The sequence below is a fragment of the Mirounga leonina genome, unplaced genomic scaffold (genome assembly GCF_011800145.1).
Source record: "Mirounga leonina isolate KUSES-001 unplaced genomic scaffold, KU_Mleo_1.0 Mir_168, whole genome shotgun sequence".
Taxonomy (NCBI): Eukaryota; Metazoa; Chordata; class Mammalia; order Carnivora; family Phocidae; genus Mirounga; species Mirounga leonina.
The window spans coordinates 40,334,369-40,357,203 of record NW_023270426.1 but is presented as its reverse complement, the minus strand read 5'-3'; the positions used below and the strand labels follow the sequence as shown (position 1 = coordinate 40,357,203).

At 39.3% G+C, this 22,835-nt stretch overlaps 1 protein-coding gene across 2 annotated transcripts in view; it reads right to left on the bottom strand.

Annotated features, from left to right (window-relative positions):
• Positions 1-22,835, bottom strand: part of NLN (neurolysin) — a 95,273-nt gene that overhangs the window by 37,058 nt on the left and 35,380 nt on the right. For both annotated transcript variants that reach the window (XM_035014520.1, XM_035014521.1), the window contains 5 exons: positions 19,194-19,453; positions 14,930-15,078; positions 4,049-4,156; positions 1,278-1,380; positions 498-658 (listed from right to left, as the gene is read on the bottom strand). In XM_035014520.1, the coding sequence (XP_034870411.1) occupies positions 498-658; positions 1,278-1,380; positions 4,049-4,156; positions 14,930-15,078; positions 19,194-19,453 (781 nt within the window). The remainder of the gene's footprint in view (positions 1-497; positions 659-1,277; positions 1,381-4,048; positions 4,157-14,929; positions 15,079-19,193; positions 19,454-22,835) is intronic.

Here is a 22,835-nt window from a genome sequence, read left to right as displayed (position 1 = left end):
GTTAAGGACAGAGAGGTGCTCCACCAGCCCTGGACTGTTGACTTGGTGAAAGAATACAACTTTTAGTTTATTTAACCCATTCTATTTTTTTTTTTTTTAAAGATTTTATTTATTTATTTGAGAGAGAGAGAATGAGAGACAGAGAGCATGAGAGGGAAGAGGGCAGAGGGAGAAGCAGACCCCCTGCTGAGCAGGGAGCCCGATGTGGGACTTGATCCGGGGAATCCAGGATCATGACCTGAGCCGAAGGCAGTCGCTTAACCAACTGAGCCACCCAGGCGCCCTAACCCATTCTATTTTAATTAGAACAGCTTAGGCTGTGGCCACACCAGGGCTACCAGTGAGCAAGGGAAAAGCTAAAAGCCTTCAGGAATTAGGAGGCATAATACTCAAATAGGCATGTTGGTCTCTGAGCTAACTTCAACACTGGTGAACAAAGCAAACCCTTTTCTTAAAATCTTCCACAAAAACGAAAGAAAGACAAACATTCAGAGTACCTCTTTGCACCTTGTATTAAATGCCATTTCCATCTTCCTTCTAGTTTCAGGGATACAACATTTCTTCATGACAGGAAAGTAGTGTGGATATTTTAAGGTAATTTTATACTTGTCATCATCTGTCTTTTCTAAACTGTCAATGAAATCATCAGGAAGAGCACCTGCAAGAAATCATTTTCTCATACATCAATTTTTCCACTCATTATTAGTTTATTTAGCATTGGCATGGTGCCTTTAAGAAGCTCTAGGAATTCTGTGGAGTAATTGAAATTCAAGTAAAATAATGACAACCCTTATAATATCATTTTGAAGCTACTGGAATGGGGATGGTGATTAGAGGACAGGTGGCTTAGGAGATGGTAATTCAAATTATGAACAGGCTTCAGTGTACTTGTGCAGATGGTGTTTTGATGGAGAACAGGCAAAACTAAGCCAAGAAAGATCCAGAACAAATTAAGAAGAGACTAGTTTAAGTTATACTGTAGGGGATATTATAAGGTAAAAAATTTCAAGGCACTGAAGGCTGTTAAACACCAGCATAAGTTACCAAGAAATATTATGAAATTTCCTCTGGAGCATCTCTAGAAATAGTATACATACTTTTATTAGCATAAAATCTAGGCATGGTTCGGTTATCTTTTCTGTAGAAGGGGTGATAGGTTCTGTAGAAGGTATTGGATCATTTTTTAAAGAATTCTTTCAACCTTGATTTGGCAAACTGTGAGGTAACATTATTTTCCTAAATTATATTATTTAACCAGAAAAAACCCAGAATTTTACCAAGTTCAGCCTTGGAAAATACAAGGAAGGTATCATCCTCATTGAGGTTTTTGTTGAAGTCAATACATAGCTCACTCATTCTTTTCTTCATTGCTTTGATTTCCTGAACAGAAGATACAAATATAGAACATTAACAATAAAAAAAAACTTTCATTTTTAATGCCATCAAATAAGTTTCACTTTTACATGAAGATTGGCTTCTATGCCCAACCCTCAGGAAGTATGTTTTTTAATGATGTGTTTCATAAAATAGTTTCCTGCCATCTTCTATGCTGTGTCTGTGAGGATCTATATGCAACATGTACAAAAAGGCAATCCCAGTGATGTGTTAGAAATTAGTCATAAATTGGGCGCCTAGGTGGCTCAATTGGTTAAGCCTTCGGCTCAGGTCATGATCCCAGAGTCCTGGGATCGAGCCCCGCATCAGGCTCCCTGCTCAGCGGGAGGCCTGCTTCTCCCTCTCCCACTCTCGCTGCTTGTGTTCCCTCTCTCGCTGTCTCTCTCTCTATCAAATAAATAAATAAAATCTTTAAAAAAAAATGAATAAAATCTTAAAAAAAAAGAAATTAGTCATAAACTCGTAAGAAACTAAATAAATTTAGGAGGTTGAGTCAAAGCAGACTCAGGCACATAATATATACACACAATAAATAGTTGCTGGGTGAATAAATGATTCTAGTAGCCTGTTAATAATTAACATCTTTCAATCTTTTCCAATTCAAAGTTTTAATGTAGAAATCAGTATTTGGTGCTGAAGTAAACTGAGACAATTAATTCTATGGTTGCTTTGGAAAAAAGCTCATGTCTTAGTTTTATAGACCTTTGTAAACTAAGGTGATATGGGCCTTAACATTTGTATAAAAACTATTAGGTGTGAAATCAAAGGAAGCAAAAAAGGAAACCACAAGAAAAAACACGAAACATTTTTATTAACCTGTCCCATCTTCTAAAAATGCTAGATAATGAAATTTACATCAACCATAATGGTTCTCAAAGCATGGCCCTGACCAAAAGTGTCAGCATCACCTGGGAATTTGTTAGAAATGAATATTCTTGAGACCCACACCAAGCCAACTAAAACACACTCTCAGAGGTGGGACCCTGTACTCAAAGCTTTCACAGCTTTGCTGTAAACCATCACTTGGTTTGGATGTCTTTCACACTTGTTTCCTGTTCTACTGTGTAGAAGAATGACCTGGTAATTCTGATGTGCACTAAAGTGGAGTCTGCTGACTGAACACATACTGTGCAGCACTGTTTTTGGACACTCCGGTTGTCACCCCAAGCTCTCTTCCACCTTTCCCCCATTCTACACTAGCCCTATAGTTTGGGTGGAATCTGACCCTATCTGAAGTTCCAGGGTAACTCTATAGCAGTTAGGTAGTCCCATCCCCACTAGAGTATTGACTGGTTCAGGTAAACCAGGCCTGGCATTCTCCTGATTGAAGGGGGATTCAGGATTAGGCATATGATCCAATCTGGGCCATTAAGACACGAGGGGAGGTTTGAGGGAAGCTTCTCTATGTCCTTCTGGATGGTGGATCTTCTAGTTAATACAAGCAAATAAATCTCTTCTATTGTTTAAACTGTGTCAACAGTTTTGTCAGTTGTAAATACATTGCAACTAATACAATGCCTCAAACAGAAATGATGACTGACCTGGAAGACCAAAAGGTAAGGTAAGTGAGATCAGTCACACATTTCTCCTCTAACTAGGTTAAGAGGATACAAGGTGTTCGAAGGGCATTTACGTGACAGAAAGGTACCTGTATCTCAGTGGTACCTTCAGTTATATCTACATAGTAGTATGCTGACATCACTTGGTTTGGATGTCTTTCACACTTGTTTCCTGTTCTACTGTTTAGAAGAATGACCTGGAAACAGATCATGGGTTATATGTCCTGTCTAAGAAGAATGATTTAATTCTGTAGCTGGATTTACTTCTGAAACTGGAAGACCGGATTAGCATTAGACAAAAGAAAAAGTTTGAGAAGCACTTTTCAGTAGCTAATCTGTCTGCTTTTAAAGGGCATATGCAGTTGGTCCTTGAGCAACAGGGATTTGAACCATCCAGGGCAACTTATATACAGATTTTTTTTCAATAAATAAAGTTCAGTACTATAAATGTGTTTTTTCTTCCTTACGATTTTCTCAACATTTTCTTTTTTCTGGCTTACTTTAAGAAGACAGTATCTAAAACATGTAACATACAAAACACATCCTAATCGACTATGTTATGGGTAAAGCTTCTGGTCAATAGCAGGCTGTTGGTAGTTAAGTGCTTGAGGAGTCGAAGTTATATGGATTTTTGAATGTGCAGGGGGGTTGCCACCTCAACCCCCAGGTTGTTCAAGGGCCAACTGTTTTAATCATAGGGTATTCCATTCCAAAGTGCTTATATTAAAACTCTCCATCATAAAAATTTTATTACCAGTGACCAAGGGAGTGTGGAGAGTGCAAATCAACTATTAAGACCTGGAACCAGCCATAAGAAAATGTAAAACAGAGCAGGGAAAATAAGCCCAGCACACATGAAACAAATATAATTTGCAAAGGATTAAAAAAAAAAAAACAATTATCAGTTGTCTGTCAGTCACCATGAGATTAAGAGGAGTTGTAGAATTTAAAACCACTGACTACCAAATACATTGTAAATGGATTTGTATTATGCATTATTTTCCATATTACAAATGTATTGTTTCCCAACCTGTTTTTTGTTGTATTTTATTTATTCTTTTTTTTCCCAGTAAGAAAAAGAAACACAAACTCACATTTTGTACTTGTTCTGGAAGATGGAGCCCATTCCTTTTTCCCATTTTAATGGACTTTTCCAAGTATCTTCTGGCTTCAGGTTTTATCTTACTCAGATCACATGTTTCCTGAAATGAAAGAGTGTGACAACCATTTCTGTTACAATAGTGCACGGGTAAATTATAAACTGTGAGACCAAAGCAAATTTATTCATCATCTCTGTTGGGTTATGAAGCACATAGGTGATTACAAGGCAGGTTCTTTTGAAGACCTAATTTCTTTTATGCTTTAGTGAGCTTTGCTCATTTAAAAGAGAAAAATTAAACAAATAAAAAGCTAACCAGAATTGCCTTCCCTTGCATCAGAATCAAGAGTGCCACTTGAAAGTGTGATAAAAGAAACATTTGCATAATCTCATTCTGAGCATTCTCTATGACCATGGTCTTTTTCAAAAAACATACTCCTTATCACAAATCATCTGGATTTAATTTTCCATCATTTGCTAACCTGGTTCCACTTGAGAGGCCGGAATAGAAATAACGGGCAAATTTTACACAAATGGAGAGTGGGACTCTTTTGCCAACATACCAAACAAGGACAGCTGGATAAAACCCCAGCCAAAGGCTTCCAACACTTCAAAAATGCTCTACTGTCATTTGGCAAGAGAGATCAAGAGACTACAGCAAGCAGCATATGAACAAGTATCTGGGGAAAATGAGTCAACACTGCACAAAAAGGAGGAAAGCTGGACAGAACATTTGAACCTGTATGCAGCAACACAAACAATATCACTCAAAAGAATGGAGGGCCCTCGAGGAGAATGGAAAATTCCCCTGGCAATAGCAAGGTAATAAAAATACCAGATGTTTCTTCAAAACAGGTGGCAGTATATACATGGCACATCTGGATGACTGGCCAGTTCATGTCCCTGGGAGGAAATGCACTCCGGACAGACTCAGCAGGTGTAATGGATTCAGTTTGGGTGAGAGCCAATGAGGGACATCTGTCTCCAGAGCCTTAGAGACCTACCATTGGGTGCACTCTCTCTCTCTCCATCAAGACCTGGGCTACCCACCCCTCAGCTTTATATTTTCCCAACGAGATACATCTTTGAAAGAATAATGTTTAGCTTTAGAGCCTGCATTTTATTTATTTATTTATTTATTTATTTATTTATTTATTATTTATTTATTTATTTTTTAAAGATTTTATTTATTTATTTGAGACAGAGAGAATGAGAGACAGAGAGCATGAGAGGGAGGAGGGTCAGAGGGAGAAGCAGACTCCCTGCCGAGCAGGGAGCCCGATGCGGAACTCGATCCCGGGACTCCAGGATCATGACCTGAGCCGAAGGCAGTCGCTTAACCAACTGAGCCACCCAGGTGACCTAGAGCCTGCATTTTAGATTGTTGGTGTTAATGCTTTTGCTGCAGTAACTCTGTAATTTTTCACATTTTGTTGCAGCGGGCAAATAGCTGTATTTTATTTTTTTTTAAGCTTTTATTTATTTATTTGGGGGGGAGAGAGAAAGAGAACATGCATGAGTAGGGGGGAGAGGCAGAGGGAGGGTAGGGAGGGGGAGAAGCAGACTCCCCACTGAGCAAGGAGCTCTACACAGGGGCTTAATCCCAGGACCCTGAGATCATGACCTAAGCCGAAGGCAGATGCTTGACCAACTGAGTCACCCAGGCCCCCCCAAATAGCTGTATTTTAACTGAGGGTACTACTTAATACAACGATCTGTATTTCACTTTACCTATCAATAAAAAATTTTATGTTCTAGTACTAAAGCACTTTTGTGCACATTACTCACTGTTTCCTCTGCGTTTATTCTCAGTGGAGGCAGAGAATAGTTAGATACCTTTTTCCATAATAACCTCCGTTTATATCCTTGGAGAACTTCTGAGCATGCTGGCATGACTGGAGTTGGAACCCTTCCTAACTGGTATTGGCACACACTGGGATCCCAGCAGTAGGTGCTTGCAACAGGAAGAAACCCATAATGGCCAGGGAGATAACAGGGCTGTGGGCTGGCTCCCTTAGGGATGGCTAACAGTTCAAGTCACAGTGTTCATGTGCAAGTGATTAACCTGGGTTGATCAAGGCTGGTTTTAACAGCACCAGGAAGTATGTCCTGAGGTGTGGGGCACAGGAATAGGAGTTTCTAGGAGATATAATACTGGGTGTTGTAAGGTTGGGGAGCATCTAAGCAGGAGCTATATGTAGCAGGGACAGAGGAAAAAAATCCCCCATAAGAAGGGCCTAGAGAGAACTGGGTAAGTTGTGAAGGACCCAAATATGCAGGCGGAGATCCCGAGCAGAGGGCCTTCCCAGCAGGGCAGTGAGCCAAGGCAGACGCTGGGCACAGTGCTGGACAGCAGTGTCCTAGCACTTGGGTTCTTGGGTTCACCTGGTCACAATGGCCCTGAGCTTAGGCTCATGACAAGTCTCAGCAGCTGATGTGAGCAGAGTTCTCACCCTATGCTACACTCGATCAGGAAGGGCTCACATACGAGGAGCGCCTGGACTTGCTGTATCTTGGAGTGAGTACTTGGGCTGCTACTTCAGAAAGCCTAGAAGCATACTCAGCACAGTAAACTTAAACTCATGGTCTTGATGAGGTAAGAACTATTGACGCCCCAAAAAGGTAAGACAAGCATAAACAGGTAGAAGGATGTTCTGAGAAAAATCTGCCCCAAATCAGGTTTAATTAAAATATGACTATCTGTACTGAAATATTTGACTTACCACAGAAATGACACTTAAAATTCCGACTCAGTTGTAACAAGGCACCATCTGCCAGTCAGACTCTGAGGTCTCAGAAATCTCTGGAGGGCTCTCGTAGGAGTAAAACACTTCTAAAATGTGCTTCTAAAGCACATTCCTGTCCCAGAGCTGATCATATGAATATTCTCCCTTATAATCTCCAGGCAAGATCAGAATTACTGCTTAAGAATTTTCTTTTTCTTTTTCTTTTTTTTTAAAGATTTTATTTATTTATTTGAGACAGAGAGAAGGAGAGACAGAGAGCATGAGAGGGAGGAGGGTCAGAAGGAGAAGCAGACTCCCTGCCGAGCAGGGAGCCCGATGCGGGACTCGATCCCGGGACTCCAGGATCATGACCTGAGCCGAAGGCAGTCGCTTAACCAACTGAGCCACCCAGGCGCCCCACTGCTTAAGGATTTTCTAACAGGGAATCAGCCAATACTTCTAGACTGCTCTGCTGTAGTTGCACCTTCCTTCCTGAATAAGAATTTAATCCACTTGAATTGGAACCAGGTCTCAGACATCTTTGGGTGAAGTTTCTCCTCTTTAGGGGCAGGGGAAGGCCTAAAGTGCTCTTCTGTAATTTTCAAACTTATATTATCCGACAGTAGAGGCTCTTTATTTAGTCTCTGTGGTGACAAGATTTAGTGTCTTCCTAACCTCCTCCTATAACAAAGAGGTTTTATATAAAAGTGTGAATGCGTGTGCATGCATTTGTGATACACACTTAACACATGTGCTTGTATACTCATATCACAGACAAGAAAATGATGTTTAAAGGATCTTCCTAATATCACTCAGCTATTTATTAGTAAAAATGGGTAGAAACAAATTCTGCAAAATTCTTACTTTGATACTTTCCCCAATATATTATACCACTACATTACAACACCTTAATTTATTATCATTCTTCAAAATTTCATTACAAACAAGTGAAGATTTTTTTAATTTCTCTCCAATCCTCCCCACCATCTATCCCATAACTGTGTCCTTTTCTTTGCAAGACCCTCATATTTCCAGTTCCTAAAATATGTAAATAAAAAATAATTTCAGGGGGACTTTCTATATCGTGTATACAAAGTAGAAAATACACTGTTAAAAGAACCCTGAAAATTAAGACAGTATATTTCTTTGAATATCATTTAGAAAAATGGATTCATAAGCTTTGAATATGCTAAAGCAACAGAACATAACAACAGAGTAGAATACAGATCCTATTGCAAAAGCTAAGAGAGAGGCATAACTTAATTAAATGAGTTATATTTGCAGTTTTCTTTCTTTCCTGTTCTCTTCAGTGTTATGTTTTCTGTTAGGTTTCTATCTGACTATTGTGAAAAGGGCATTCTTAGGTAGCTGTTTGTGCTCCCAGAGAGGGGGGCCACACAAAGGCCTGCTTGCTGACATGTTCAACATACTACTACAAGAGCCCCTGTTTTGGTATGAGCCAGAGGCCCAGTGAGGACACTGGGAGTGGGGAACCATACTTCACGAAGACACATTTTAACTGCGGCCAGTTCAGTTGCATTCAGCATACATTCACTGAGTTCCTACTTATGCCAGATACTGGAGAAACAAAGATGAGTATCCTTGAGGTAGAGTAGGAGACCATACAGTGCTTAAAAGCATCTTTACTTAATCCCATGACCTATTGTTTTACACTGTAACATTAAAACTTTAAGTCATTAATTGGCTAAGATGAATTGGCCTGACCAAAGCCCAGGGCTCTGAAAAAAATAGAAACAATATTACAATAGATATGTGTATTTCTCGGTTCAGCTGGCATCAGTGAGATTCCGACTTCACTAAAGAATCCCTCTTCTGTGCTTATTAGTTAGCAACCCACTGGAATAAAATATTATATGCCTGGATTGTTTTATTTTTTAATTTTTAAAAAAGATTTTATTTATTTATTTGACAGAGAGAGAGAGACAGCAAGAGAGGAAACACAAGCAGGGGGAGCGGGAGAGGGGGTTGACATGGGGCTCGATCCCAGGACCCTGGGATCATGACCTGAGCCGAAGGCAGATACTTAACGACTGAGCCACCCAGGCACCCGCCTGGATCGTTTTAACATGGAGACACTGCACATTTTTCTTACCAACATGGCTTGAAAGAGGGTCTATGAAGCCTCTACTGGCTTCTTAGCCAACAACTAAGAAACCTCTGTCAGGATTGGGAAATGCCAAGACCTATGGCCCTGACTGTTGGCTTTTGATACCTGGACAAGTTTTTAGCTAAAGGGATGAGGAAATGCTTGTTTTAATTTCTTTTTTTTTTTTTAAAGATTTTATTTATTTATTTGACAGAGAGAGAGAGAGAGAGTACAAGCAGGGGAAGCAGCAAGGAGAGGGAGAAGCAGGCTCCTGCTGAGCAGACAGCCTGATGTGGGGCTCGATCCCAGGACCCTGGGATCATGACCTAAGCCGAAGGCAGATGCTTAACCAACTGAGCCACCCAGGCGCCCCTTGTTTTAATTTATTCTTTTTTTTCTTCTGGTGGAATTAAGGCTAAGTTTAACATGTTAAATTTGCATGTAATATTTTTAATCTACAAATGAATAAAATTACATACATACGTTATAAAGACAAATTAAATCCACCCTTCAATTTATGAAATAAAATAGTAACAACACTGCTGCATTTACCTGTGCAACAGATAACCATTCTCCTGACTTTTTGAGAGAGAGACAGCCAGAGAGGGAACACAAGCAGGGGGAGCAGGAGAGGGAGAAGCAGGCTTCCCGCGGAGCGGGGAGCCTAATGCGGGCCTCAATCCTAGCACCCTGGGATCATGACCTGAGCCAAAGGCAGACACTTAATGACTGAGCCACCCAAGCGCCCCCATTCTCCTGACTTTTATACTAAACATTTTTTCCAGTTTTACCACTTACATATACATTGTTTAGTTTTGTTTCTTTTTGAGCTTGCTAAAATGATATCCCAATATGTAGTGTTCTGCAACTTTTTTCTTTCATTGTTACTAAGATTCAGCCCTGCTGTTGCATGAGGCTGTAGTTTATTTACTGCTATAAAATATTCCAATGTAAATATACTAAAATTCATTGGTGCATTTTCCTGCTGATGGAAATCTGAGTTGTTTCAGTGTTTTACTATTATAATGTTGCTATGAACATTTGTCCAATTTCACCTGTGTACAAACACAAAAGTATTTCTAGGTAAACAGTGAGGTGGGGGACAGAGAGGATATGCTGTCCCCCCATATATGGAGAATGTGAGATCCAACTTTTCCTCCAAATTAATTATTACTCTAATTTTTGAATTAATTTACACCTTTACCAGCAGGGCATAAACATTCCCACTGATTCACACTCACAGATACTGGCCACTGTTAGACTTCTTTATTCTTGCCAGTCTGGTGAGTAAAAATGGTATCTCATTGTGACTTTCAATTGCACTTCCCTGATTACTAATGAGGCTGACATGTTAAATTGCCATTTGTGTTTCTTCTGAAATATCTTTTCATGTCATTTGCTCATTTTTCTTTTGGGATGTTTGCCTTTTTTATTGATTGTAGTAGATCTTTATATATCCTAGGTACTAATACTTGCTGGTTTCACGTTTTACAAATTTCTTAATTTAGTATTTAAGTATTTCAGTATTTTTAGTATTAGTGTCTTTTTTTTTTTAAGATTTCATTTATTTATTTGAGAGAGAGAGAGAGAACACGTGCACAAGGAGGGGGAGGGGCAAAGGAAGAGAGAGAAGGAGGTTCCCAGCTGAGCAGGGAGCCTCATGCAGGCCTCAATCCCAGGACCCAGAGATCACAACCTGAGCTGAAGGTAGATGCTTAACCAACTGAGCCACCCAGGCGCCCCAGTATTTGTGTCTTTTCACTTTATTAATAGAAGTTCTTTATTTTTTTTTGAAAGATTTATTTATTTTAGAGAGAGAAAGGGGGGGCGTAGGGGGGAGGGGCAAAGGAAGAGGGAGAGAATCCTTAAGCAAACTCCCTGATGAGCAGGGAACCTGACTAGGGGCTCAATCTCAGGACTCTGAGATCATGACATGAGCCAAAGCCAAGAGTCGGACACTTAAACAACTGAGACACCCAGGCGCTCCAGAAGTTCTTTATTTTAATTTAGTCATGTTTATCAGTCATTTTACAGTTAGCACTTTACAGTTAACAAATACTTCCCTGCTCAGGTGTCATAAAGATATATTTCTATATAAACTTCTAGAAGCAGTTTCTCAGTTTGGTTGTGAGGAGGAGATCCAATTTTTCCTTTTCCTACATGGGTAAGCCATGTCCTAGCACCAGTTACTGAAGGCCTATCTTTTAGATCTGTCACCACCTGTTCCTCACTTTCGTTTTGAGTAAGTGTACCAAGAGGTACACATTTACCTCTGTGGCTCTAGGAAGTTACCATTTCTGAGCTTCAGTATTTCCGTTTATAAAAAGGGATGCCTCACAAGATTGGTATAAAAGTTCAATTAGATAACTACAACGCTGTGCCAATGTAAACTACTAACCATACATTAGGAAGGAGGTAGGAAGACTATGGTACACTAGTCTCAGGCTCAATTATAATTTCATCCATCTATAGTCAACACATGACTTATTTTGGAGATTCTGAAACATGACTGCAAATTAGTTGATACTTCTTACACTGAGATGTGGCGTCCCTTGAATTTGGGCAGACTGCAGTCAATCAATGCAGTATGGCTGAAGTGATGTTATGTGACTTCTGAGATGGTTAGAAAAGGCAATGCAGCCTCTGTGGAATGTGCTGCGACACCCTTGCTGGAGTCCTGAGTCTCCACGAAACATGTCCTACTACTCTGACGCTGCCATGCTGTGAGAAAGCCCAAAGCACATAAGGAGACAGTGTGGAGATGCCCAGACATGACATGGAGAGAGAGATATCTGGTTGGCTTCTGCATGCTTCAGCTCCAGACACCACTGCCTTCAACCCACGCAAGACCCCAAGCCAGAGCTACCCAAATGCTTCCTTTCTCAATTCCTGATCCACAGAAACTGTGACAGAAAATAAAATGATTGCTGCTCTTTTCAGTCAGTAAGTTTTGAAGAGGTTATATACATCAGTAGACAACTGGGAGCCTTATTGAGCACAGATTTTACATAAAGAACTATGAAAAGTGATTTCATATTTCTATTCATCAATCCTAAGTGAAGAACAACATGAGAGCTAAAATAACATTTTAGATTGAATTAAGACCTTTATAGATTATTGTCTACATTGGTGGTATCTTGAGACCTCAGTATTATTCAGAGCACCTTCATTTTAGTAGATCACATCTGAAATTGCTGACTTCATATAAACTTAAGATCCTATTACCCAGCTTAATGAAGGCTTTACATGTTTCATCATGGTTGCCATATTTTACGTAGAACATAACAGAGAAAAATAAATAGAATACTTATAGTTTGTCTTTTTTTTTTTTAAGGATTTATTTATTTATTTATTTGACAGAGAGAGACAGAGTGAAAGAGGGAACACAAGCAGGGGGAGTGTGAGAGGGAGAAGTAGACTTCCTGCCGAGCAGGGAGCCCGATGTGGGGCTCGATCCCAGGACCCTGGGACCATGACCTGAGCTGAAGGCAGACGCTTAATGACTGAGCCAGCCAGGCGCCATACTTTGTCTTTTTTTAAATTAATTTATTTTTTGAGAGAGAGAGACACACACACACACACACAGCAAGTGGAGGGGAGGGGCAGAGGGAGAGAAGATTCTCCACCATGGAGCCCGACTTGAGGCTCGATCTAACAACCCTGAGACGATGACCTGAGCCACAATCAAGAGTTGGACGCTTAACCAACTGAGCCACCCAGGTGCCCATAACTTTGTCTTTTAATTATGAATGGGATGAGATTTACCATTGTTAAAGTGTCCAATGCTACTGGAAAGCTCATACTGATAGTTTCAGATTTTAAAAAATACTGCCTAAATATTGAGCAATATATAGAATTGTTGAATCACTATATTGTATACCTGAAACTAATTTAACACTGTATGTTAACTATACAAGAAATAAAATAAAGTAAAATAAAATAAATACTGCTTAAATAAACACAACTATTTGTCAAGGAAGGTGTTTGAAGGTAACTAAATTCACTAAACAAGCTCTAGTGCATTAAAAAAACCACAACAGCTATTTTTTATTATTCTGATCTAGCCTTAACAGACATTGTAAAAGCTTTTAAAAATGGTCACACAACAAACGACATGTATAGTTAATAATTAATTACTCTTTTGGGAAAAAGGAAAAACTATGGAAACAATTCTGCACCTACTATAAATTATCACAAAAAAACGCTGAAGTGAACCTGCCCAAACAAATGAACAAATATGATGAATCCACTGGCGTCTAGTTGGCATAGAACACTAGTATACTATACAGTCAGCAGTTTATTCCCAATTTAATGGGATCAGACTACAATGTATACAAAATTTAAAAGTGTAACAAAGAAATCTAAAGTGACAAACCTCCCATATTGTGATAATATTCATAAAAATCAGAGAAAAGCATTAGATAGGACATATAACATTAAGATTGCAACACCTCTTGAGGCTAGAAAGTCCCAAATGAAAACTTAGAAGTCAGAATGAAAAGAGAGTTGATCAAAGGAAATTAGAAATTCCGGGAAAAAGTTCTAAAATACATATATAATATAGAGCTAGAAAGGAAATTAGATTTTGGGGGGATGAAATAAAAAATAGGAGACTGTAGGGACGCCTGGGTGGCTCATCGGTTAATTGCCTGCCTTTGGCTCAGCTCATGATCCAAGGGTCCTGGAATCGAGTCTTGCAACGGGCTCCTTGCTCAGCAGGGAGCCTGCTTCTCCCTCTGCCATTCCCACTGCTTGTGCTTGCTCTCTCTCTGACAAATAAATAAATAAAATCTTTAAAAAAATATAGGAGACTGTAAGGGCCATGATTTGAATCACATAGAATAATAACTGGGGTCAAAAGAATAAAACAATGCAACTAATAAGGAACAGTCATAAAATTATTATAATTTATGTTATTTTTATAGTGCTAAAGATGAACAGTTATGAACCACAGAGATGAATATAAATTACAGGGGGAAAAGTGCCTGTTTGACATGAGAGGACAGACAGCATGAACATTTTACACGTCTAAATAAAGTCTTGATTACATATTCTTTAGTAAGTTACATATAAAACATCTGAAATAAAACTGCTTTTTTATTGAAACTCTTGCCATATTTGCTAAAAAGAACAAAATTTTTGAGGTTTTGCACAAAGACACATGCAAAATTAAAAAAAAAGTGTAGGAATATAAAACAATGGTTGTTTTCCAAGCAAACTGCTGAGTGTCATGAAAATAAAAATTCAAAGCAAAGACATAATGAAACTCTAGGAAGCAAATGAACATTGGTAATGAAAAGACCAAAACATTCAAGGCAGACCCACATAAAACATTCATTAGCCATCATTTCTGTGAGTCCTGAAAAATGTACAGGAATGACTGGTGTGTAGCATCAACAGTTAGCTCATCAGTATCATGGCCAAAACCACATGCTATTTGCAGATAAACAACTCACAATTCCATTTGCTTGCAGTTGACCTGATCTAATATAAACCTTTCAACATTTTGAAAATTCTAAGAGGTTTTTACATGGAACCATTACATTCATGATGGTTAAAAATCCTTAGATTATAGATGTACACTTTTTTTACACTTGGTCTTCAGTGTTAAGTGAATATAACTGGCAACTCAACATAAACCTATGTGGTATAACAATATATAACACTAAAAAATATATATATATATAAAGCTACGCTATGCCCATTAATATAGTAATTAGAAACAAAATCCAGAAATTTTCAAATACTTCTTACTGTTGGTCAAAGATTTTTATTTTTTTACTGTAGATTTCATTTTTCTTTTAAAGGGATTTATAATGTTAGGGTGCCTGGGTGGCTCAGTCAGTTAAGCCTCTGACTCTTGATTTTGGCTCAGGTCATGATCTCAGGATCGTGAGATCGAGCCCCATGAAGGGCTCTGCACTCAGCAGGGAATCTGCTTGAGATTCTCTCTCCCTCTCTGACCCCACCCCCCCTTTTGCATGCACATATGTGTGCTCTCTCTAATAAATAAATCTTTAAAGGGATTTATAATGTCATTTACCTGTAAATGTACAATTCTCAGAAATATATCTTCTCTCATGCTCATCTCAATATCAAAACGAGAAAGTCTTTTGTCTGCTTCTGTACTTGCTGCCCGTACATCTTTGTCAGAGGAGACGTGCTGGGGAAAGTCTAGCATGGTTCGTTCCACTGTCAAGAGAGGAAAAAACCATAAGGACTCATCAAATCAGCACTAAGAAAAATACCCCCTACCTAGATGAATGATTATCTCAATTTAAGTTTTTCATTTTATACTTTCTGTAAAGGTTCCTAAGGCTATTAAGAAACAGCATCTAATGCAGGACTTGGCTGTGGCAGTGGCATTATTAGGGACAATAAGGGTGTACACTGAGCACTTATCAAAGTATGTTTAGGGTTTAATTTATTAACTGGGAATGCAGAAGGATAAAGACAGTTCTCATAGTGATGCATTTTATAGTCTGGGATGTGGGAGTACGGAATAGTTTGTGAAAAGATAAAGAAGAATACAGGACAGAGCAGCTTACGTGTCAATGAATGGGATAGTAACTCAAACACAGCAGTACTAAGAACTGGAGCACTATGTAATGCCTTATGGGGAAGGCTGGACCTTAGTATGGGCAGGGTAAGAGGAAGATCTCAGGAGAGGATTGGAGAAGGAGAGACTAGAAAAAACGTGGGGACTGGAAGAGACAGAGATGTTTTAGAAAAAGGCAGACGAGGGGCGCCTGGGTGGCTCAGTCGTTAAGTGTCTGCCTTCGGCTCAGGTCATGATCCCAGGGTCCTGGGATCGAGCCCCGCATCGGGCTCCCTGCTCATTGGAGAGCCTGCTTCTCCCTCTCCCACTCCCCCTGCTTGTGTTCCCTCTCTCGCTGTGTCTCTCTCTGTCGAATAAATAAAATCTTTAAAAGAAAAAGGCAGACCAATTTAGTGGGAGGGGGTTTGTTTAGAATAGAAATTCTTAACCTTTACTACAGATTCCTTAGAGAATCACATCAAAAACTCTCCCCCAAATGCAAACATTCATACAAGCATAAAAAAGTTCCATACAGTTACAGAAGATTCCCAGAAATCTCAGTGGACACATCCAGTAAGCAGCTCAATATTGGGGCTACTCCTGTTACATGATGGTGGTAATGCAGTCTGCTCTAATTTTCACGTATCAGAATTGTTTCTTGGGTTTTTCATACATTTGTATTTTGACTTTAATTGGGCAAAAATCTGACGTCAGTAAAATAACGATCTTACAGGAAAAAAATGAGTATGGTTTGTAGGGATGGTTGCGGCTATGCTGTGACAGTGAATACAGGGTTGTTATCTTTAGTACTTAGAAGGTATTCTAAAGAGGTAAAACTTCCATGTGATATACGGTAGAGGGTAGAACACACCAAGAAATTGTCCAGTTAAACAAGCTACCTCACTTATGTCAGTCCTCTTAAAACATTGCTACAAATAAAGCTATAAAAAGTTGCCTCAAATATCTGAATAAATTCATAAGATATGGTTTTAAAAATCAAGTTAAATAATTATTCTTTAAGGATTTCATGTAAAATATGCACTTCTATGTCTCTTGATTAAAGAAAGAATGGAACAGAATTAAAATTTCATATACGCACTTGTTTGATAGAGTTAACTATATAGTTACAATTTGTTTACTTTTTAAAATTAGCTCAAGAAGATATTAAGAAAAAAATCAAAATTGCTCCAGAACTAAAATGAGGACAACAAAATGCAGGAGCCTAAAATTGGAAACATATTCTTAAACAAACCATATCCTTCCTTACTTTGCCACAAAGACCTGAACCAGACTTACGTTCTTACTGCCAAACTATAAACAGTACCTGACACTAGACAAATGAGGTTTTTTTTTTTATTCTTATGTTAATCCCCATACATTACATCATTAGTTTTAGATGAAGTGTTCCATGATTCATTGTTTGTGCATAACACCCAGTGCTCCATGCAGAATGTGCCCTCCTCAATACCCACCACCAGGCTAACCCATCCTCCCCTCTAGAACCCTCAGTTTGTTTTTCAGAGTCCATCGTCTCTCATGGTTCGTCTACCCCTCCGATTTCCCCCGCTTCATTCTTCCCCTCCCGCTACCTTCTTCTTTTTTTTTTTTCTTAACATATATTGCATTAGACAAATGAGGTTTTATCAGCCATTGCAGGAGGCAGATCGAACTCTGAGAATATATACTGATAAGAGAAAGTTAGTCTTTTAAAAAAAAGCTACTCCTAAACTCAAAAATTTTTATGATTAACTCAAAAAGCTAAACTTATGGGATAGCAAGAATACCAAACAACTAAAAGTATATTCAAAAGATGTATTATTGGGGGGGGCGCCTGGATGGCTCACTCATTAAGCATCTGCCTTCGGCTCAGGTCATGATCCTGGGGTCCTGGGATCGAGCCCCACATTGGGCTCCCTGCTCGGCGGGGAGCCTGCTTCTCCCTCTCCCACTCCCCCTGCTTGTGTTCCCACTCTTGCTGTCTCTCTGTCAAATAAATGAATAAAATCTTTAAAAAAAAAAAAGATGTATTATTGGGGAAGAAGCAGAATTTAAGATAATTTTTAAAAATATTCTGTTTTTTCCCCACTGATTTCTATATTTGTTAAATGTATAAGTCACCAGGCCGGCATACCATCTTGGCCATATGTGACTGAAGAACTGACACTCTGAACGAAGGACAAAACCACATACGGGGGGGGGATACACATGGAGCTGCCTTCTGGGAAAACTCTGCCAAATGGGGACCAATTCCATCCCTCTGACTTTTTTTTTTTTTTAAGATTTTATTTATTTATTTGACACAGAGAGAGAGAGAGAGAGAGAGCATAAGCAGGGAGAGTGGGAGAGGGAGAAACAGGCTTCCCGCTGAGCAGGGAGCCGGATGTGGGGCTCGATCCCAGGACCCTGGGATCATGACCTGAGCTGAAGGCAGACACCCAACGGACTGAGCCACCCAGGCGCCCCATCCATCCCTCTGACTTTGACTAATGAGACCAACCAGGTCTTTTTTATTCAGCAGTTTAAACTCAAGACTTTTAGCCAGATTTAGTGGCTATTAATCAGAGTGAAGCAGGTGGTGGTAAGAGGCAGAAAATGAAACAGAAGAGGTAAGAGAGTCCCTATTATGGTGGGACATAGGGAAGGGAACTCTTGGTGATGAGGGGCTGATGGGGGTAAAGAGAGGACTACGTCACTAGGGCTGTGCAGGATTCTGGACAACCTTCCAAATTCCAGAATACATACAAATGTTTATGATATCCAATTCTACAGATAACCTATGTTCTTACAAAGCCTGGATACATAGCCAAGGTTGCTTAGTCATAATTACACTCCAAAGTACACCTAACCCTTAGGGGCAACTCACGTGAATCTTCATTCCTTTTAACTCAAAGGGCCTAATATTTATATTACAAAGATAATATATTTTAAGTGTAGGAAATATGGAAAATAGAGAAAAGCAGAGAGAATAAATTTTTAAAAATCAACTGTAAACCTAATACTCAAGAAATTAGCTATTATTAAAATCTGTGTATTTTCTTCTGGTTTCCTTCTCTGTGATTTTTAAAAAAAGTTATTAAATACTGTTCCTTAACATGATCTTAATGGCTACATAGTGTTGCAGAGGCTGAATGTATCATTATTTGGCCTTTGTACTGGTTGGCACCCAGGGGTTGTTTCCAAGCTTTTGCTATGACAGAGTACCTGTTCAAACATGAATTTATACACAATTTTTCCTGTATCTGATTATTTCCTTAGATTAAATGCCTAGATGCGGAATTGCAGGGCTAGGATATGAACTTCTTTTTTTTTTTTTTTTTAAAGATTTTATTTATTTGACAGAGAGAGACACAGCGAGAGAGGGGAACACAAGCAGGGGGAGTGGGAGAGGGAGAAGCAGGCTCCCGGCCGAGCAGGGAGCCCGATGCGGGGCTCGATCCCAGGACCCTGGAATCATGACCTGACCCGAAGGCAGACGCTTAACGACTGAGCCACCCAAGCGCCCCTAGGATATGAACTTCTTAAGAGTTTTGATGTATTATGTCAAAATAGTCTCTAGAAAGTAGTTGTATCGAGAAGGTAAATTTTGTAGCACCTCTGCCAACATAATAAAAACATTTTAATCTTATTTAATTCAATTCTAGGCAATTAATTGATTATGGAAAAATCAATGTCTTGTAAAATTGGAAAATGGACTGCCCAAACAGAATGCATAAGATGGGTTATGAGGCCTACAAAATGAAATATTGAGGTATTTCTGCATCCTACTCACCTATATACTTCACTTCTACATCTGCCAGTGCCTGCAAACAGTTCTCATAAGTTACTTCCTCAACATCAAGCATTCCAATAGCATCGTACACCTGTTTGGTCTGCACGATGAGCTCCTCAGTTCTTGTTTTAATTTGCTCTGGTGAAAGATCCCATCTTAAAACATTTCTGCCAGCCACAGTATAGGAAGACATTGCCTGAAGAGGAGACATCACTTCTCTTCCTAAAGTCATTCTGAATAAAATCCTGGAACCACCAACTCTAAAAAGAATCAGAAAAAGAATAAAAATTAAGCACTTGTTGGTCCAAAGGCAATACACAAATGCGTATTATCTAATCAAATTAAAAAGAACTTTTTCATAAAATTGAGCAAATCTCTTTCAGGTGAACAAATAAGCACAAAACTAAATGCCTTTGTATTTTTTTTCCTCCTTGAATGGCGATTTAATGGAATTAGTACTTACCAAACAATGAATTGGTTATGTAATTAAATCATGTTGAGAAATAAAGTTAGGTGTCAAAGACATAATATTGTCCTTTACAAATTAAACCAGTAATCTTTCTTTTTTTTTTTTTAAAGATTTTATTTATTTATTTGAGAGAGAGAATGAGAAAGAGAGAGCAGGAGAGGGGGGAGGGTCAGAGGGAGAAGCAGACTCCCCACTGAGCAGGGAGCACGATGCGGAACTCAATCCCGGGACTCCAGGATCATGACCCGAGCCGAAGGCAGTCGCTTAACCAACTGAGCCACCCAGGCGCCCTAAACCAGTAATCCTCTTACTTAAATGTTTTTCCTGTGCTGGGATGCCTGGTTGGCCAAGTTGGTAGAGCACATGACTCTTGATCTTGGGGTTCTAAGTTCAAGCCCCATGTTGTGTGTAGAAATTACTTACAAAAATAAAATCTTTAAAAAAAAATAAAAATTAAAAAGAAATAAATGTTTTAAATGTTTTTCTGTGGTAACATCCACCTACAATGTAACAGACTCAAAAAATATTTTGGGATTCAGCAAGGAAACATTTTCAAAATGTTTTTTTTTTTTTTTTTTTTTAGATTTTATTTATTTATTTGACAGAGAGACACAGCGAGAGAGGGAACACAAGCAGGGGGAGTGGGAGAGGGAGAAGCAGGCTTCCTGCCGAGCAGGGAGCCCGATGCGGGGCTTGATCCCAGGACCCTGGGATCATGACCTGAGCCGAAGGCAGACGCTTAACGACTGAGCCACCCAGGCGCCCCTCAAAATGCTCTTTTTATAATGAACAACAATGTAAAGATTTTTTTTTTACAAAAATTTCATGTAAATCAACTATGGCAATTTGAATTTAAGACTTGGGAAATAAACTCTGGTATTGCTATGATGTTATTCTAAAAGATAAAAGGAAAAAGAGATTAAGTGTATGATACCAAGCTGTCACCTCCGTAAAATTTAAATAATTGATGCCATACATGTGTATATATGTAATATATACTATGTAGTATAATTTTAGAGCCTATAAATAAAAATATAATTAACAGCTAACATTTGTTGTGTGTTTAGGTACTGTACTAAAGGCTTTCCATTTATTCACTCAGTCCTCACAATAAAACTATGAGGCAGATAATGTGGTTATTCTCATTTTACCAAAGAGGAAACTAAAACACAGGAAAGTTAAGCAACTTGTCCAAGGTCACACGGTTGGTAATATGGTGGGAGCTAGGATTAAAAACATAGTAGAGATCCAGAACCCGCACTCTTAACTACTATGCTAAACTTCATTCCTATTATCTTATAAGACCCCCAAACAACCTTATGTGGTAGGCAGCACATTATTCCCTTTTAATAGATGATGCAGTTGAGGCTCAGAGAGGCTAAGTGACTTATCTAAGGTCATTCACTTAACAGATACTTATGAGCATATACTGTCTGGTCATTGTGACAGTCATCAAAAAGAAACAGGCAAATTGAGTAGGACCCTGCTATTATAATATAGTGGAGAAATGAACTGATAAATGAACTATTATACTGTATTGAGATGAGCGCTATGACAGGGATAAACAGAGGGAACTCTGAAAGACCACAGAAGGAAGTTTTCTAGGAAGATTTTCCAGAGGGTACAAGGAGCATAGAATCAATATGACATGGTACTTGGTTTAGGTGTGGGTGGGGGGAGAGAGAGTCAAGGATGTTGTCCAGGATTCTGTCTTGAAACCTGATGGATGGATGGTGGTGGTACCATCACTAAACTAGGAAATTCAGAAGGAGGTGGCTCTTTGTGGGGAAAAGGAGAAATTCAATTTTGGACTTGCCAAGTTTGAAATGGCTGCAGCACATGTAAGTGGAATTCATTAATATTAGATGATAATTGGAGTTACAGGGCTGGTTGAACTGGCCCAAGGGAGTTTGCAGAATAAGAACAGAACAACCGAGCCTTAACTCTAATTTAGTCATTGAGGTAGAAGGAAACAAGCCAGAATGGATTTAGGAAGTTGTGAAAAGTATGCATAGAAAAAGGGAAGGAGTGCATTAAGTGCCAAGTGTACAAATCTCAAAAAAGATGGAAGAGTCTGTTAAATTTAGCAGCAGGAATGTCCCTGATGGCTCTGGCAAGAGCAGTGTCAGTGGGATGGTAGTGGTGGAAGTCAGAATCCTATGATTGAGGGGGAGGAAGAAGGTAAAGAACTGGAGAGTGCATCTAAGCAATTCTCTAGAGCTGGATATATTTCAGCTAAGAAGAGAAACAGCCTCAGTAAAATAAAACAGGTAAAGTGGGAGTACTTAGGTTATAGTAAAAAAGTATGGGTTTGAATTTAAGAATTCAAAGGTTAAGCAGTCTGACAAGACCCAGGACATTTTTCCCAGAAGTGGGTAGTTGATATAAACGAGGTAGAAGAGTACAAATGACCGACCATCTAGTACTGGATAAACTGTCTATGTGAGGGGCCCCTGGGTGGTCTCAGTCGGTTAAGCGGCTGCCTTCGGCTCAGGTCATGATCCCAGGGTACTGGGATCGAGCCTTGCATCGGGCTCCCTGCTCTGCGGGGAGCCTGCTTCTCCCTCTCCCTCTGCCTGCCACTCCCCCTGCTTGTGCTCCCTCTCTCTGTATCAAATAAATTTAAAAAAATCTTAAAAAAAAAAAAAAAATCTATGTGAACACATAGAGTCAGCAGCTTGAGAGCTGAGCCTGGGAATAGAAAGGAAGACTGAGCCAGAAACCAAAGTCTTCAAAGACTGGAGAAGACCAACCAGGTAGTTGGTGGAGGACATCGTGAGCAGGACGTAGAATGATAAAACAAGACTGTAAGCCTCAAAGGCGTTTTCATACAATGGCGAAGAAGTGTTCACCTGGGCACATAACTGGGGGCAAGGCAGGAGCTGGGGAACAAAGAAGATGCAGTCTTTCCTCCTTACTTTGTGCTATATGGGGTGTGGAAGAAAAAGGGATGTAGAGAAAATATTTTGCCCAGGGTTGAATGGATTCCAGTAAAGGTTAATAGAAGAAAAGACAATCCGGAGAGTATAAAAAAGTGGAGGAGTTTGTTTATTATGGGACAAGGGTTCCAGAAAAAATGAGGGAGAAGTCTAAGAGTAGAATAGATAGCTAGATAGGTGTTGGTTGTCCAGCCATTCGCTGCTTCCGTCTAACTAAGTATGTATACATTTTTC